This window comes from Filicampus tigris, chromosome 18 (genome assembly GCF_054856515.1).
Source record: "Filicampus tigris isolate MCC_2025a chromosome 18, RoL_Ftig_1.0, whole genome shotgun sequence".
In the NCBI taxonomy this organism is placed as follows: domain Eukaryota; kingdom Metazoa; phylum Chordata; class Actinopteri; order Syngnathiformes; family Syngnathidae; genus Filicampus; species Filicampus tigris.
In genome coordinates this window covers 7,184,914-7,199,868 of record NC_141234.1, presented here as the reverse complement: position 1 = coordinate 7,199,868, position 14,955 = coordinate 7,184,914, and the positions used below count along the sequence as shown (strand labels likewise).

Genomic DNA, 14,955 nt, shown 5'->3' with positions numbered 1-14,955 from the left:
AGCAGATTCAGTGTGTTAAAAACCAACAGCTTAATAGCATCTTAGATTGAATAAATAATAAGGTAAAATAAAGTGTTGACCAATGTAATTATTGAAATCGGGTAAAACTGTAACTGGTCATAAATACTACAATAAGAAAGCAATGTACTCAATTTTAGCTTGGAGACAATTCAACTTTAATTTAAAACACACAACTTCTCTAAAGAGTCAACAATATACAGAAATCCAGCAGATGTTGCCATTATGAATTTTACAAGTATTCAAACAGAGTGATAACCCTAAAACAGTAACTAAATCATGCATATTGGAAAGCTCTATAGAATTAATGAGTTAATTCTCTTTGTCTCTTAATTGTATCAATGTAGATTAGTATTATTATTGTTATTATTACAGAGACCTTGAGGCAGGAATTATTGATAGCATAGCAATATTGTATGCATGTAATCAAAGTTCTTGTTCTTATCTTTAAACCTGACTTTCTTGGTTCGAATCCAGAAAATGGGACTAATGACAAGCAGTATGGAAAATGGCTAATATCTGACCCCTGGATCCGAGATGACAAATTTAAAACAAAGTGATCATTCGAACCAGCAGATGGCGCCATTATGAAAATAACGTATTTTACAAATGTATAGATATTTTTATAGACGCTTTCATGACATAATAGAATGTAAAAAAAAAATAGAATGTAAAAAAAAAAATCAAAATCAAAAATACAGTTAATAATTTTAACTTATAGGTGACAGTTTTACTCTGTCAAAGAATGAGTTTTACTTTATTATCATAGTAATCAATTTCAAGTATATTGTTAGTTCGTGATAAATGTTTCTAAATCTCCCCCCCCCACCCCCAAAAAATCAGGTCTGCCGACCCTATGTATAGAATTTACCTATTCCATTTAGGAATTAGAGTCCACTGATAGTGTAGTGGTACACACGCCTCAGTTGTGTGCGGGCAGCGTGGGATCGATTCCCGCTCAGTGACGGTGTCTATGTGTGCCCTGCGACTGGCTGGCGACCAGTTCGGGGTGTAGTCTGCCTTCGCCCATTGAAGGCTGGGATAGGCTCCAGCAACTCCCCGCGACCCTATATAGGATAAGCGGTTTGGAAGATGACATGACATGACATTTAGGAATTAGGCTGTAATGTACATGACATGAGAAAAGTGAAGCGATGTGAATCAAGAGCAATTGATGTCAAATTATACAAATACCAAGAGTTTGGGGACTAAAATCTAGCATTTGAAAGGTGCTTTGCAGGGTGTGCTTGATGGAAATGGCTTTGTTTTGTTTTTTTGACAAGCAGCCATTGATCAATTTGGCCTACCCCAGCATCTCCTTCCGCCCATTGCCGCCTAATCTCATTTGGTCATTCGCCGCTGATGTTGTTTCCACTATCAACGACCGGTAACGATGACCCATTGCAACCACCCCGGTTAACCCTGCCGTATAAATAGAAAATAACAACAGAGTGTCTAAGATTCCCTTTCATTTATAACCCTGAAATACATCAATTATATACAGAGCAACTATGACATCAAATGTATACATTTTGGGGTCCCAACCCACAGTTTGAAAGAAGCTAATGGAAAGTAATCTGCTCTAAAAGAATCCAAATGCAAGAAATCCATACAGTCCAAACTTTGAGGTCATCAATTAGTGTAATTTCAAAGTTTGGAGACAGGGGTGCTTGAAACCTATTAATAAACATACTCATTATCTTACTATGTTCCATGTATTTTCAACATGTTTCATATGTAATTTACAAAACCTTGAATTTTAACAAAAAGTTGTGAATAATGTCATATTTGGGAAAAGAAGTGCAAATATTCATTATCAGCCTATTTTATCTTGAATATTACACAGCACTGAATAAAACCAAATACTTTTATGCAAATCAAGTCATAGAATGATACAATTAGATATGAATGACCATTCACATTTATTCAATATAGCATAAAAGTACCACAAAAAGATTGACTGTCACATTTAAATCTGCTATTAATCAGTAAAAAAAAAAAAAAAAAAAAGAAATCCCAAAAGTTGAATGAAGGCAAAAATGTCATTTATTTCAGTTGTTCAAATCAAAAGTCAAACTCATCTCCAGTATGATACGGACTCATTGAAAATAGAAAACTACGTTTTATAAGGCAAATTCCTAGCTAATGTCTATGTCAAAAATTTAAAAAATGATCAATTATTCCCAAGATATACTAATTAATTGCGATGCACCTGATTTTACAATTGCTATTGCATTATTGTGAGTGCAGCGGTCATCCTGGGTCATTTCCATTGAGGAAGAGGATGGGGTGGAGCGTCAACGCGGAGATAATGGCATTGTTGTGCTCCGCCGCCTCAGAGATAAGTTCCACGTCGTGCGCTACAGCAGAACACTTGCGGGGGGAAGGAGGGGGAAAAAACACTCACCGAATCTGGAATCATTTGGTAAGTTTTTCTTTCAGTCGCCTGCATGTAAACATAGTCATAATTAATACTTGATGAAATGCATCTTTTTTTTTCCCTATGTCTGAGGTGAAATATACTGTGAATTGGTTAACCAAGAGAAAATGTCATATGCTCTGTATTGATTGGATATCAATTGGATATTTTAACACCAATATTATTTCACAAAAGTCCAACAAAATCTGAAGTTTAGTTCGTGTTGATTGCAATGAGAAAGGTACGATGCTAACCATAGAACAGGGAATGGAACTGGGACACGGGAAATGATATGGCAATCTTTTCAAATCCAATATTTGTGGATTTTCGCTCGCCGTGGCAGGGGTCGGTCCCTTTCAAATGCATGAGTTAAAATGCTCTTAAGCACGACCACGACATGACCCTTTCAAAATGTCTCCCGGTTGTCAATTAACCCATCCGTCGAGAGAAATTGTCTTCTTTGGAGATGAAATCAGATTAGCGAACTCTGCGTCTGACACTTGGGTGTAATTTGTTTATCTGACAAGGCTAATCCACTTATTTGTTCATAAAAGCGCAGCGCATATTATGCAATAATGATTTCCTCTTTCCTTCCACACAGCGACCGTCACCTTGCAGGCGGCCGCCCGGCATCTGTCATCCGGAACATGTCCAACAGCGACCGCGAGAGAATGGAGTTTTTCCGAAACTTCCTGCACGGCTGCGGCGCGGACATGTCGTGCAACACCTCACATTTGCCGTGGCATAATGAGAGCTTGTATAGCGGAGGGCTGGAGCTGGCTGGAGACGGGTCGCCGTGGTTGCGCATCCTGATCTCGATGGTCTACTTCGCGGTGGCCACGGCCGGCGCGGCGGGCAACCTGCTGGTGTTGTTCCTGCTCTACTCCACGCGCACCATCACCACGGGCACCATCAACTTCTTTGTCTTCAACCTGGCTCTGGCACACCTCCTTTTCTCCCTGGCGTTGCCTTTCTGGGCGATGGACATCGCGCTGGACTACAGCTGGCCCTTCGGCGCCGCCATGTGCAAAGCCGTATCGCTGCTCACGGGCCTCAACGTGTTTGCCAGCTGCTTCTTCCTCTCCGCCATGAGCTTGACGCGCTACTGCTACGTGGCCACCGCGCTCAAGCCCAGGGCGTCGCCTTGCGGCGAATACTGCACCTCCCCGGTGATCACCGCCCTCATCTGGGCAGCAGCCCTGGTAGCGGCGACGCCCCGGGCCGTGTTCGCCGACCTGCGTCGCGTGGGAAGCGGCAATGACACGGCCTGCCTTCTCCGGTTCCCGGACGGAACCGCCTGGTTGGGGATGAACCAGCTCCTGCGTGTGGTTTTGGGCTTCCTGCTCCCGTACGCCACCATCATTCTGTCGTACCTGCTCCTGCTCCGCTTCCTGTGCCGCCACAAGCCGAAGGGCAGCAATTCCAGGCGCAAGGCCGATATCTCCAAGTCGGTGGCGGTGGTGGTGCTGTCCTTCTGCGCCTGCTGGTTCCCGTACAACGTCCTCACGCTGTGGAGTGTCCTGATCCAACTGGACATTGTCGACATCAGCCCCTCCTTCTACGGGGCGCAGACCTACTTCTTCCCCCTGGCTAACTGCCTGGCCTTCACCAGTAGTTGCTTCAACCCGGTCATCTACTGCCTGGTGCGCAAAGAGTACCGAGCGGCCCTGCGCAATGTTTTTTTCAAATTCAGCCTGGCCGTCACGTCCAAGACGCTTTACGCCGTCAACACTGACGAGGGCTCGGAACGAGCGGGCCAGATGGGCGTCCCCCTTAACAACACGCTTGGCCAGACAAGCCGATCGGACTCGAGGCGATACGCGCCCCTGTCAACGCTCCCGACGACTGTCTCCACTTTGTAGAGTCGCAAATGTACACCTTCTAGTGGACCCTTCTTAAAAAGAAATTCCCCATTGTGATTGTGTATATTTGAAATCCAATCCAAAGCATCCAGCATGCAAAGTAGCGGTCGTAACATGTCTGACTTCCAATTTCGAGTCTCTCGGTTCAGATTTCCTACAGTCTATTGAACGGCCCTTTCCAATGTCTTCTTCAATTTCTTAAACCAATCACTTCCAAACATGAGAAACTCTACCTTTTGTTTACAAGTGACAAATATATGACCTAGCGTAAGAGGTGTAGTAGAGATGACATAGTTATCACCGCACTTAGTATATTTGCATTGGAGTTGTGAGTGTCTTGGTTTGAATCTGCAAACTGGGTGATACCAGTATAGAAAAAGTCTAGCAGCTAGCACAGGAAGCTAACGGAGATGTTCCAAATTGAATGTCCCTATTGAAATACAATCATATTAGGAATCAAATACCAAAGCAACATGGTGGACCCATTGCAGTTCAGAGGTTGTGGTTTTAAATCTTCCTTGCTTGACTCCACCTCATTTATGACCCAAATGGATGTATCCAGACCAAACAACCCCCCAAAATACCTTTTTGTTATTAGTGGCTAGCATATGACTGCAAGCAAGATAGCTAGAACAGCTAATGTAGCGTCAAACAGCGATGTCAGATGGACTCCAATTCTCAGTGTGTCTTTTAGTCTTTGGAAATATTGTTCGAGATCAGATATTAAAAAATGGAAAATGACTGCTTAATTGATTTAAAGAGTAAATTAAAAAAAAGCACAACAGAAATTTAGCTTCATTTTGTTGTTTGTGTTCTGGAATGAATAAAGAAAAGGCTAATAATTGTGCAATTATCATTTTGCATGTAAACAATGAAAAAACAATGTAGCACAGGGCCACATGAAAATGTGTTAATTTCGTATTTATATATTTTAGTGAGCAAAGTGCCGTTAAACAAGCAGAAGAAGTCATAATAGTAATCATGATCGCAGTATATGAAATTTAAAATCAAACTTTGTAAAGCATCTGAATAAATATGTGTAATCCAAATATAATGTAGGTTTATTTAAGTGAAAAATAATGTTAATGGTAAATGGTAAATGAGCTGTCACTTGTCTCTTGTCCGTCTACCTTTAATGCGGCCCACCTCCCCCCCTTTTAGTAGTTTGCCCCATTATGTTTCAATCCCAAGTTTGGCAGAAGTTTGTTCTGGTATATGTGGACATGTCATTGAAAATCATCAACAGTCTGGGGTGCAAAGGAAAAGAACCAAACAACAAGATAATGCTCGCCTGTCACGAGACGGTGTTTACAAAAAACAATTGTTTATTTTTTAACATTTACGCGACCACACTAATCTGATAAATGGGAATAATTGGGTAATGGCAATAATGTGATTAGATGCTTTACATGCATTTCAGTAATGCGATAAGTTGGAAAAAGCAGATGTTCATGGTTCAGTCAATAGTTAGATTTTTGTACATGATGTCAAACTCTTGGTTTCAGTATAGGCCTTCCACCGCTTCTACAAAAATCAGCTGTACCTCTAGAAATGCTTGTGGCGAATGCATTTTACAAGCTTGCCCAAATAAACCCATTTCATATGTATTGTTTTGACATTATGTTCAGAATTTTTATATTATGACCTCTCAGTCCTTGTCTATAAAGGTGGAATATTCAAATGTTCCTGTATGTGTTTTGAATATAGGCCTATGTAAAACTATGGTTAAAAACTATATGTAATTGTAGAATCCCTGAATTGTTTGTCTTGTATTTCTGAATACAGGATCAATGCTTGAATATGTTCGAGGAGGAACTCACGTGAAAGTTTCTGATGATCAACCATCCACCACAAGTAGTCAAGGTCAGCCATCAACCAGCAAGGGCCCAGATCCCGCCCGTGACATCATTGTATGTGGCCCGTGAAGGCAAATCACGCGTGTTGACTTGACATGTTTCTTTCAAATTGTCTTCACTTTGAACGCTGCATATGAGATATAGAAAACATTAGTTACCAATCCGGCGGCACGGTGTTCGACTGGTTAGCACGTCCGCCTCACAGTTCAGAGGTCGTGGGTTCGATCCCGGCTCCAACCTCCCTGTGTGGAGTTTGCATGTTCTCCCCGTGCCTGCGTGGGTTTTCTCCGGGCACTCCGGTTTCCTCCCACATTCCAAAAACATGCATGGTAAGTTGATTGGATACTCTAAATTGCCCCTAGGTGTGATTGTGAGTGCGGATGTTTGTCTCTGTGTGCCCTGCGATTGGCTGGCAACCAGTTCAGGGTGTCCCCCGCCTACTGCCCAAAGACAGCTGGGATAGGCTCCAGCGCGCCCCGCGACCCTTGTGAGGAGAAGCGGTACAGATAATTGATGGATGGATGGATAGTTACCAATCCATCATTTAAAACAACCTGAAAAGAGATGAACTTTTTATTGGCTTCTGATTTCCAATCAGAAGTTATCCATCAATTAGTGTATACTGTCCACTGTCCTTTATTTATGTCCAATTTAGGAAACAAATGTGAACCTCGTTTTTAAAAAAAAAGCCTTACCTTCTTTTACGAAAAAAAACGCCTTTCTATACCCTTACCTCAATTTTGCAAAATAACGCCTTACTATACCCTTACCTCGTTTTTCACAAAAAACGCCTTACTATATACCCTTACCTCGTTTTTCGCAAAAAAAAAAAACGCCTTACTATACCCTTACCTCGTTTTTTAAAAAAGACGCCCTACTAAACCCTTACTTCGTTTTCGAAAAAAAAGATAAGGGTTTCCGAAATAAAAATGTCTTGCTTTAACCTTAATTCGTTTTTCGAAGAAAAAAAACATCTTACTGTACCCTTACCTATTTTTATTAAAAAAAGTTAAGGGTATAAATACCCTTCCCCTTTTTCAAAGAAAACGCCTTACTATGCCCTCGTTTTTTGAAAAAAAGATACTATACCCTGACCTCATTTTTCGAAAAAAAAAAAAAAACTATACCCTTAACTCGTTTGTTCCAGAAAAAAAGCGCCTTACAATACCCTTACCCCGTTTTTAGAAAATAGATGCCTAACAATACCCTTGCCTAGTTTTTTTTTTTAAAAAAACATCTTACTATACCCTGTCCATGTTTTTCGATAAAAAAAAACACCTTACTATATCCTTACATTATTAAAAAAAAAAACACCTTACTATACCATTACCTCGTTTAAAAAAAAAAGCCTTACTATATACCCTTACCTAATTTTCGAAAAAAGACGCCTTCCTATACCCTTACCCTGTTTTTAGAAAAAAAACGCCTTACTATACCCTTACCTCGTTTTACGAAAAAAAACGCCTTTCTATACCCTTACCTCAATTTTGCAAAATAACGCATTACTATACCCTTACCTCATTAAAAAAAAACACCTTTCTATACCCTTACCTCGTTTTTCGAAAAAAGACGCCTTACTATACCCTTACCTCATTTTCGAAAAAAAGATAAGGGTATATTTCCGAAGTAAAAACGCTTTGCTTTAACCTTAACTCGTTTTACGAAGAAAAATAACGTCTTACGATACCCTTACCTATTTTTTTTTTTAAAGTTAATGGTATACCCTTCCCCTTTTTCGAAAAAAACGGCTTACCTCATTTTTTGAAAAAAAGATAAGGGTATATCCATGCCCCGTTTTGCGAAATAAAAACGCCTTACTATACCCTGACCTCATTTTTCGCAAAAAAAAAAACGCCTTACTAACCTTACCTCGTTTTTAGAAAATAGACGCCTGACAATACCCTTGCCTTGTTTTAAACAAAAACAAAAACAAAAACATCTTACTATACCCTTGACATGTTTTTCGAGAAAAAAAACACCTTACTATACCCTTACCTAGATTTTTGAAAACCAGGTAAGGGTATAGTAAGCAGTTTTTTGCGAAAAACGAGGTAAGGTTTTTTTTTTTTTCGGAAAACTGGGTAAGAGTATATCCTTATTTTTTTTTTTGAAAAACCAGGTAAGCTTATAGTAAGGCGTCTTTTTTCGAAAATGAGGTAAGGGTATAGTAAGGCGTTTTTTTTTTCTTTTAAACGAGGTCACGGTATAGTAAGGTGTCTTTTTTCGAAAACGAGGTAAGGGTATAGTAAGGCGGTTTTTTTTTTCTTTTAAACGAGGTCACGGTATAGTAAGGTGTCTTTTTTCGAAAACGAGGTAAGGGTATAGTAAGGCGTTTTTTTTTGTTTTTTTTTTCGAAAAACGGGGTAAGGGTATATACCCTTACCTTTTTTCAAAAAACTAGGTAAGGGTATGATAAGGTGGGTTTTTTTTTTGTTTTGTTTTTTTCAAAACACAAGCAATAGTAAGGCGTCTTTTTTCTAAAAACTTTATTTGTTTTTGTCAATCGAGAGAATAAAACAAAACTTACCAATCATGCTGTCCGGTCTGCCCATGCAAGTCTGGCTAGCTTTTGGTATTGTGAGGCAGGTGTCTGGATTTGAACCTGGGTAAGTTAGTTCTCCAATCCAAATCATTTACCACCAGGCCACGGGAGGAGCAAAGGCATGTGCGCCACTTGAGCTTTTGCTTTTCCATGCAGACACGTGCCCCATTGGTGAAGATATATGGACAACGAAAGGCTTTCACTCCTAGGTACCCGCTGGCTGAGAGGAAAGATTTTGGGTTTGTTCACCTGAGATCAAGGGTTCAAATCCCACAATGCCATGTAATGTATGCTAATCCTCACCAAAAAAACTCATTTTTTGCACAAAAAAAAAAACGCCTAACTATACCCTTACCTTGTTTTTGAAAAAAAAACGCCTTTCTATACCCTTACCTCAATTTTGCAAAATAATGCCTTACTATACCCTTACCTCGTTTTTCACAAAAAACGCCTTACTATATAACCTTACCTCGTTTTTCGCAAACAAAAAACGCCTTACTATACCCTTACCTCGTTTTTCGCAAAAAACGCCCTACTATACCCTTACGTCGTTTTCGAAAAAAAAGATAAGGGTTTCCGAAATAAAAATGCCTTGCTTTAACCTTATCTCGTTTTTCGAAGAAAAAAACGCCTTACTATACCCTTACCCATTTTTATAAAAAAAAAGGTAAGGGTATAAATACCCTTCCCCTTTTTCAAAGAAAACGCCTTACTATGCCCTTACCTCGTTTTTCGCAAAAAAACGCCTTACTATACCCTTACCTCGTTTTTCGGGAAAAAAAAACAAAACGCCTTACTATACCCTTACCTCGTTTTACAAAAAAAAAAAACTTTTCTATACCCTTACCTCGTTTTTGAAAAAAGACGCCTTACTATACCCTTACTCCGTTTTTCAAAAAAATGCCTTCCCTTACCTCGTTTTTAGAAAAAAAGATAAGGGTAGACCCTTACCCCATTTTCTGAAATAAAAACACCTTGCTTTAACCTTAACTTGTTTTTCGAAGAAAAAAAACGTCTTACTATACCCTTACTTGTTTTTTTTTTTAAAAAGGTAAGGATATACTTATATAGTGTAGTATAGTAAGGCGTTATTTTTTCGAAAAACGAGGTAAGGGTATAGTAAGGCGTCTTTTTTCAAAAACGAGGTAAGGGTATAGAAAAGTGTTTTTTTTTTGTAAAACGAGGTAAGGGTATAGTAAGGCGTTTTGTTTTTTTTTCCCGAAAAACGAGGTATAAGGCGTTTATTTCGAAAAATGAGGAAAGGGTATACTAAGGTGTTTTTTTTAAATGAGGTAAGGGAATAGTAAGGCGTTTTTTTTTTTGTTTTGTTTTTTTTCAAAAAACAAGGTAAGAGTATAGTAAGGTGTTTTTTTTTCGAAAAACGAGGTAAGGGTATAGTAAGGCGTCTTTTTTAGAAAACGCGATAAGGGTATAGTAAGGCGTTTTTTGCGAAAAACAAGGTAAGTGTATAATAAGGCGTTATTTTGCAAAATTGAGGTAAGAGTATAGTAAGGCGTTTTTTTTTCTTTAAACGAGGTCACGGTATAGTAAGGTGTCTTTTTTCGAAAACGAGGCAAGGGTAAGGCGTTTTTTGTGAAAAACGAGGTAAGGGTATATATAGTAAGGCATTATTTTGCAAAATTGAGGTAAGGGTATAGAAAGGCGTTTTTTTTTCATAAAACGAGGTAAGGCGTTTTGTTTTTTTTCCGAAAAACGAGGTAAGGGTATAGTAAGGCGGTTTTTTTTCTTTAAACGAGGTCACGGTATAGTAAGGTGTCTTTTTTCGAAAACGAGGCAAGGGTATAGTAAGGCGTTTTTTGTGAAAAACGAGGTAAGGGTATAGAAAGGCGTTTTTTTTCATAAAACGAGGTAAGGGTATAGTAAGGTGTTTTTTTTTTTTTTAATGAGGTAAAGGGTATTGTAAGGCGTTTTTTTCTGGAACTAACGAGTTAAGGGTATAAGGCATTTTTTTTTTTTTTTTGGGCGAAAAATTAGGTCAGGGTATAGTAAGGCGTTTTTATTTCGCAAAACGGGGCAAGGGTATATACCCTTATCTTTTTTTCAAAAAACAAGGTAAGGTCATAGTAACGCGTTTTCTTCGAAAAAGGGGAAGGGTATACCCTTACCTTTTTAAAAAAAAAATAGGTAAGGGTATAGTAAGACGTTTTTTTTCTTCGAAAATATGAGTTAAGGTTAAAGCAAGGCGTTTTTATTTCTGAAAATGGGGTAAGGGTATACCCTTATCTTTTTTTTCAAAAACGAGGTAAGGGTTTAGTAAGGCGTCTTTTTTCAAAAACGAGGTAAGGGTATGGTAAGGTTTTTTTTTTTAATGAGGTAAGGGTATAGTAAGGCGTTTTTTTTTGCGAAAAACGAGGTAAGGCATTTTTTGTGAAAAACGAGGTAAGGGTATAGTAAGGTGTTTTTTTTTTTTTTTAATGAGGTAAAGGGTATTGTAAGGCGTCTATTTTCTAAAAACGGGGTAAGTGTATTGTAAGGCATTTTTTTCTGGAACTAACGAGTTAAGGGTACAGTAAGGCATTTTTTTTTTGGGGCGAAAAATGAGGTCAGGGTGTAGTAAGGCGTTTTTATTTCTCAAAACGGGGCAGGGGCATACCCTTATCTTTTTTCAAAAAACGAGGTAAGGGCATAGTAACGCGTTTTCTTCGAAAAAAAATTTATTTAAAAAAAAAATAGGTAACGGTATAGTAAGACGTTTTTTTTCTTCGAAAAAATGAGTTAAGGTTACAGCAAGGCGGAAAATGGGGTAAGGGTATACCCTTATCTTTTTTTTCGAAAACGAGGTAAGGGTATAGTAAGGCATTTTTTGTAAAAAACGAGGTAAGGGTATAGTAAGGCATTATTTTGCAAAATTGAGGTAAGGGTACAGAAAGGCGTTTTTTTCGTAAAACGAGGTAAGGGTATAGTAAGGCGTTTTTTTTTTTTAAATGACGTAAGGGTATAGTAAGGCGTTTTTTTGAAAAACGGGTATAGTAAGGCGTCTTTTTTTCTTCAAAAAACGAGTTAAGGTTAAAGCAAGGCGTTTTTATTTCGGAAAATGGGGTAAGGGTATACTCTTGTCTTTTTTTGCAAAAAACGAGGTAAGGGTATAGTAAGGCATTTTTTTTTTAAATGAGGTAAGGGTATAGAAAGGCGTTTTTTGTGAAAAACGAGGTAAGGGTATAGTAAGGCGTTATTTTGCAAAATTGAGGTAAGGGTATAGTAAGGTGTTTTTTTTTAATGAGGAAAGGGTATAGTAAGGCGTTTTTTTGCGAAAAACGAGGTAAAAGGCGTCTTTTTTCTAAATCGAGAGAATAAAACAAAACTTGCCAATCATGCTGTCCTGTCTGCTCATGCAAGTCTGGCTATCTTGAGCTTGCTTTTGGGATTGTGAGGGACGTGTCTGGATTTGAACCCAGGTAAGTTAGTTCTCCAATCCATATCATTTACCACCAAGCCACAGGAGGAACGAAGGCATCTGCGCCACGTGAGCTTTTGTCTTTTCCATGCAGACACGTGCCCCATTGGTCAAGATATATGGATAACGAAAGGCTTTCACTCCTAGGTACCTGCTGGCTGAGAGGAAAGAATTTGGGTTTGTTTACCTGAGATCCAGGGTTCAAACCCCACAATTCCACGTAATGTATGCCAATCCTCAACAAAAAAACTGTGCAATGTATGCAAGTAACCCTAACAGTGTCATTCTCTCCACTGTGCAGTATGTATTTGCAATGTTAACAGGGTTAGGGTTCTATAGTATATGAGTTTGTTCTCATTTTTAAGCTCTTTGCATATACGAACACTAATGTATGGTCATCAAGTCTACAGGATCCACATTCTGCCACTTCCTAGAGTTATATGATGTAGATATATGGACGAGGGGACACTATGACCTTCGGATCCCAGCTGGCTCAGAGGATAGTGATATGGATTGTGAATCAGAGGTTGTAGGTTCAAACCTCCCGCCTTACTATACTCTTACCTCGTTTTTCACAAAAAAACGCCTTACTATACTCTTACCCTGTTTTTTTAAAAAAAAATGGAATACCCTTACCCCATTTTTCGAAATAATAACGCCTTACTATATCAGACCATGTTTTTCTGGAAAAAAAACAGCTTACTATACCCTTACCTCAATTTTGCAAAATAACGCTTTACTATACCCTTAACTCGTTTTTGGGAAAAAAAACACCTTACCTCGTTTTTAGAAAATAGACGCCTTACAATACCCTTGCATCGCTTTTTGAAGAAAAACGCCTTACTATACCCTTACCTCGTTTTTAAGAAAATAAGACGCCTTACAATACCCTTGCCTTGTTTTTGGAAAAAAAACGCCTTACTATACCCTTACCTCAATTTTGCAAAATAACGCCGTAGTATACCCAAACCTCGTTTTTCACAAAACACACCTTACTATACCCTTACCTCATTTAAAAAAAAAAACGCCTTACTCTACCCTTACCTCCTTTTACGAAAAAAATGCCTTTCTATACCCTTATCACAATTTTGCAAAATAACGCCTTACCTCGTTTTTCACAAAAAACGCCTTACTATACCCTTACCTCATTAAAAAAAAACAACACCTTACTATACCCTTTCCTCGTTTTTCGAAATAAACGCCTTACTATACCCTTTCCTCGTTTTTCGAAATAAACGCCTTACTATACCCTTACCCCGTTTTTCTCAAAAAAACGCCTTAACTCGTTTTTCGAAAAAATAACACCTTACTATACCCTTGACTTGTTTTTTGAAAAAAATCAAATAAAATACAACACCTTATTATACCCTTACCTAGTTTTTTGAAAAAAAGGTAAGGGTATACCTCATTTTTGAAAAAATACGCCTTACTATACACTTACCTCGTTTTTCGAAAAAAAAGATAAGGGTATCTCCTTACCCCGTTTTCCGAAATAAAAACGCCATGCTATACCCTTAACTCGTTTTTCAAAGAAAAATGCCTTACTATGCCCTTACCTCGTTTTTAGAAAAAAGACGCCTTACAATACCCTTGCCTTGTTTTTGGAAAAAAAAAAAACACCTTACTATACTCTTACCTAGTTTTTTGAAAAAAAAACAAAAAAAAAAACACCTTACTATACCCTTAACTCATTAAAAAAAAAAAACACCTTACTATACCCTTTCCTCGTTTTTCGAAATAAACGCCTTACTATACCCTTACCCCGTTTTTCTCAAAAAAACGCCTTAACTCGTTTTTCGAAAAAATAACACCTTACTATACCCTTGACTTGTTTTTTGAAAAAAATAAAATAAAATACAACACCTTATTATACCCTTACCTAGTTTTTTGAAAAAAAGGTAAGGGTATACCCTTACCCCGTTTTTCCCCCAAAAAAGACGCCTTACTATACCCTTACCTCGTTTTCGAAAAAAGACACCTTACTATACCGTGACCTCATTTAAAGAAAAAATACCGCCTTACTATACCCTTACCTCATTTTCGAAAAAAGACGCCTTACTATACACTTACCTCGTTTTTCGAAAAAAAAGATAAGGGTATCCCCTTACCCCGTTTTCCGAAATAAAAACGCCATGCTATACCCTTAACTCGTTTTTCAAAGAAAAATGCCTTACTATGCCCTTACCTCGTTTTTAGAAAAAAGACGCCTTACAATACACTTGCCTTGTTTTTGGAAGAAAAAAAAAACACCTTACTATACTCTTACCTAGTTTTTTGAAAAAAAAAAAAACAAAAAAAAAACACCTTACTATACCCTTAACTCATTAAAAAAAAAAAACACCATACTATACCCTTTCCTCGTTTTTCGAAATAAACGCCTTACTATACCCTTACCTCGTTTTAGAAAAAAAGAGAAGGGTATACCCTTACCCCGTTTTCTGAAATAAAAACGCCTTGCTATACCCTTAACTCGTTTTTTGAAAAAAACCCACCCCTTTTAAAAAAAAAAAACGCCTGACTATACCCTTACCTCGTGTAAGAAGAATACTGTATTTTATCATTCATGTATAGGATTCTTGTGGACAAGGCCTGTTAGCTTTATTAGCTTGTGGGTTTAGCTTTAGCTTTTTCCAAATCTTACCAGTTTTTTTGCAAAAAACGCCTTATTATACCCTTACATTTTTCACAAATTATTAACTTCACAGGATATGTCACACATTCTTAACTCTATGCTAAGAAGTTACCACATAAAACAGTACCTGTAGGGTCAAAGTAAATTAAAGTAAAACTACTCACCCTTCAATGATACCTAAAGAAGCGGGAACAGGAAGGTGCCAAACATC

The 14,955-nt window shown here is 38.2% G+C and overlaps 1 protein-coding gene and 1 long non-coding RNA gene across 5 annotated transcripts in view; one reads left to right on the top strand and one right to left on the bottom strand.

Annotated features, from left to right (window-relative positions):
• Window positions 1–5,904, top strand: part of LOC147132242 (relaxin-3 receptor 1-like) — a 35,736-nt gene extending 29,832 nt beyond the window's left edge. For 3 of the 4 annotated variants that reach the window (XM_086014218.1, XM_086014216.1, XM_086014220.1), the window contains 2 exons: window positions 2,269–2,443; window positions 3,039–5,904. In XM_086014218.1, the coding sequence (XP_085870344.1) occupies window positions 3,085–4,299 (1,215 nt within the window). In that variant the 5' untranslated portion in view covers window positions 2,269–2,443; window positions 3,039–3,084 and the 3' untranslated portion in view covers window positions 4,300–5,904. Of the gene's footprint in view, window positions 1–2,263; window positions 2,444–3,038 lie in introns of all 4 variants that reach the window. The other variant, XM_086014217.1, reaches the window with a different exon arrangement.
• LOC147132241 (uncharacterized) lies at window positions 949–9,006 on the bottom strand. Its single transcript, XR_015082037.1, has 3 exons — window positions 8,683–9,006; window positions 6,120–6,282; window positions 949–1,085 (listed from the first exon to the last, which is right to left on the bottom strand). It is a non-coding gene; the product is annotated as an uncharacterized LOC147132241 (long non-coding RNA).
• Between the last annotated feature and the right edge of the window lie 5,949 nt (window positions 9,007–14,955).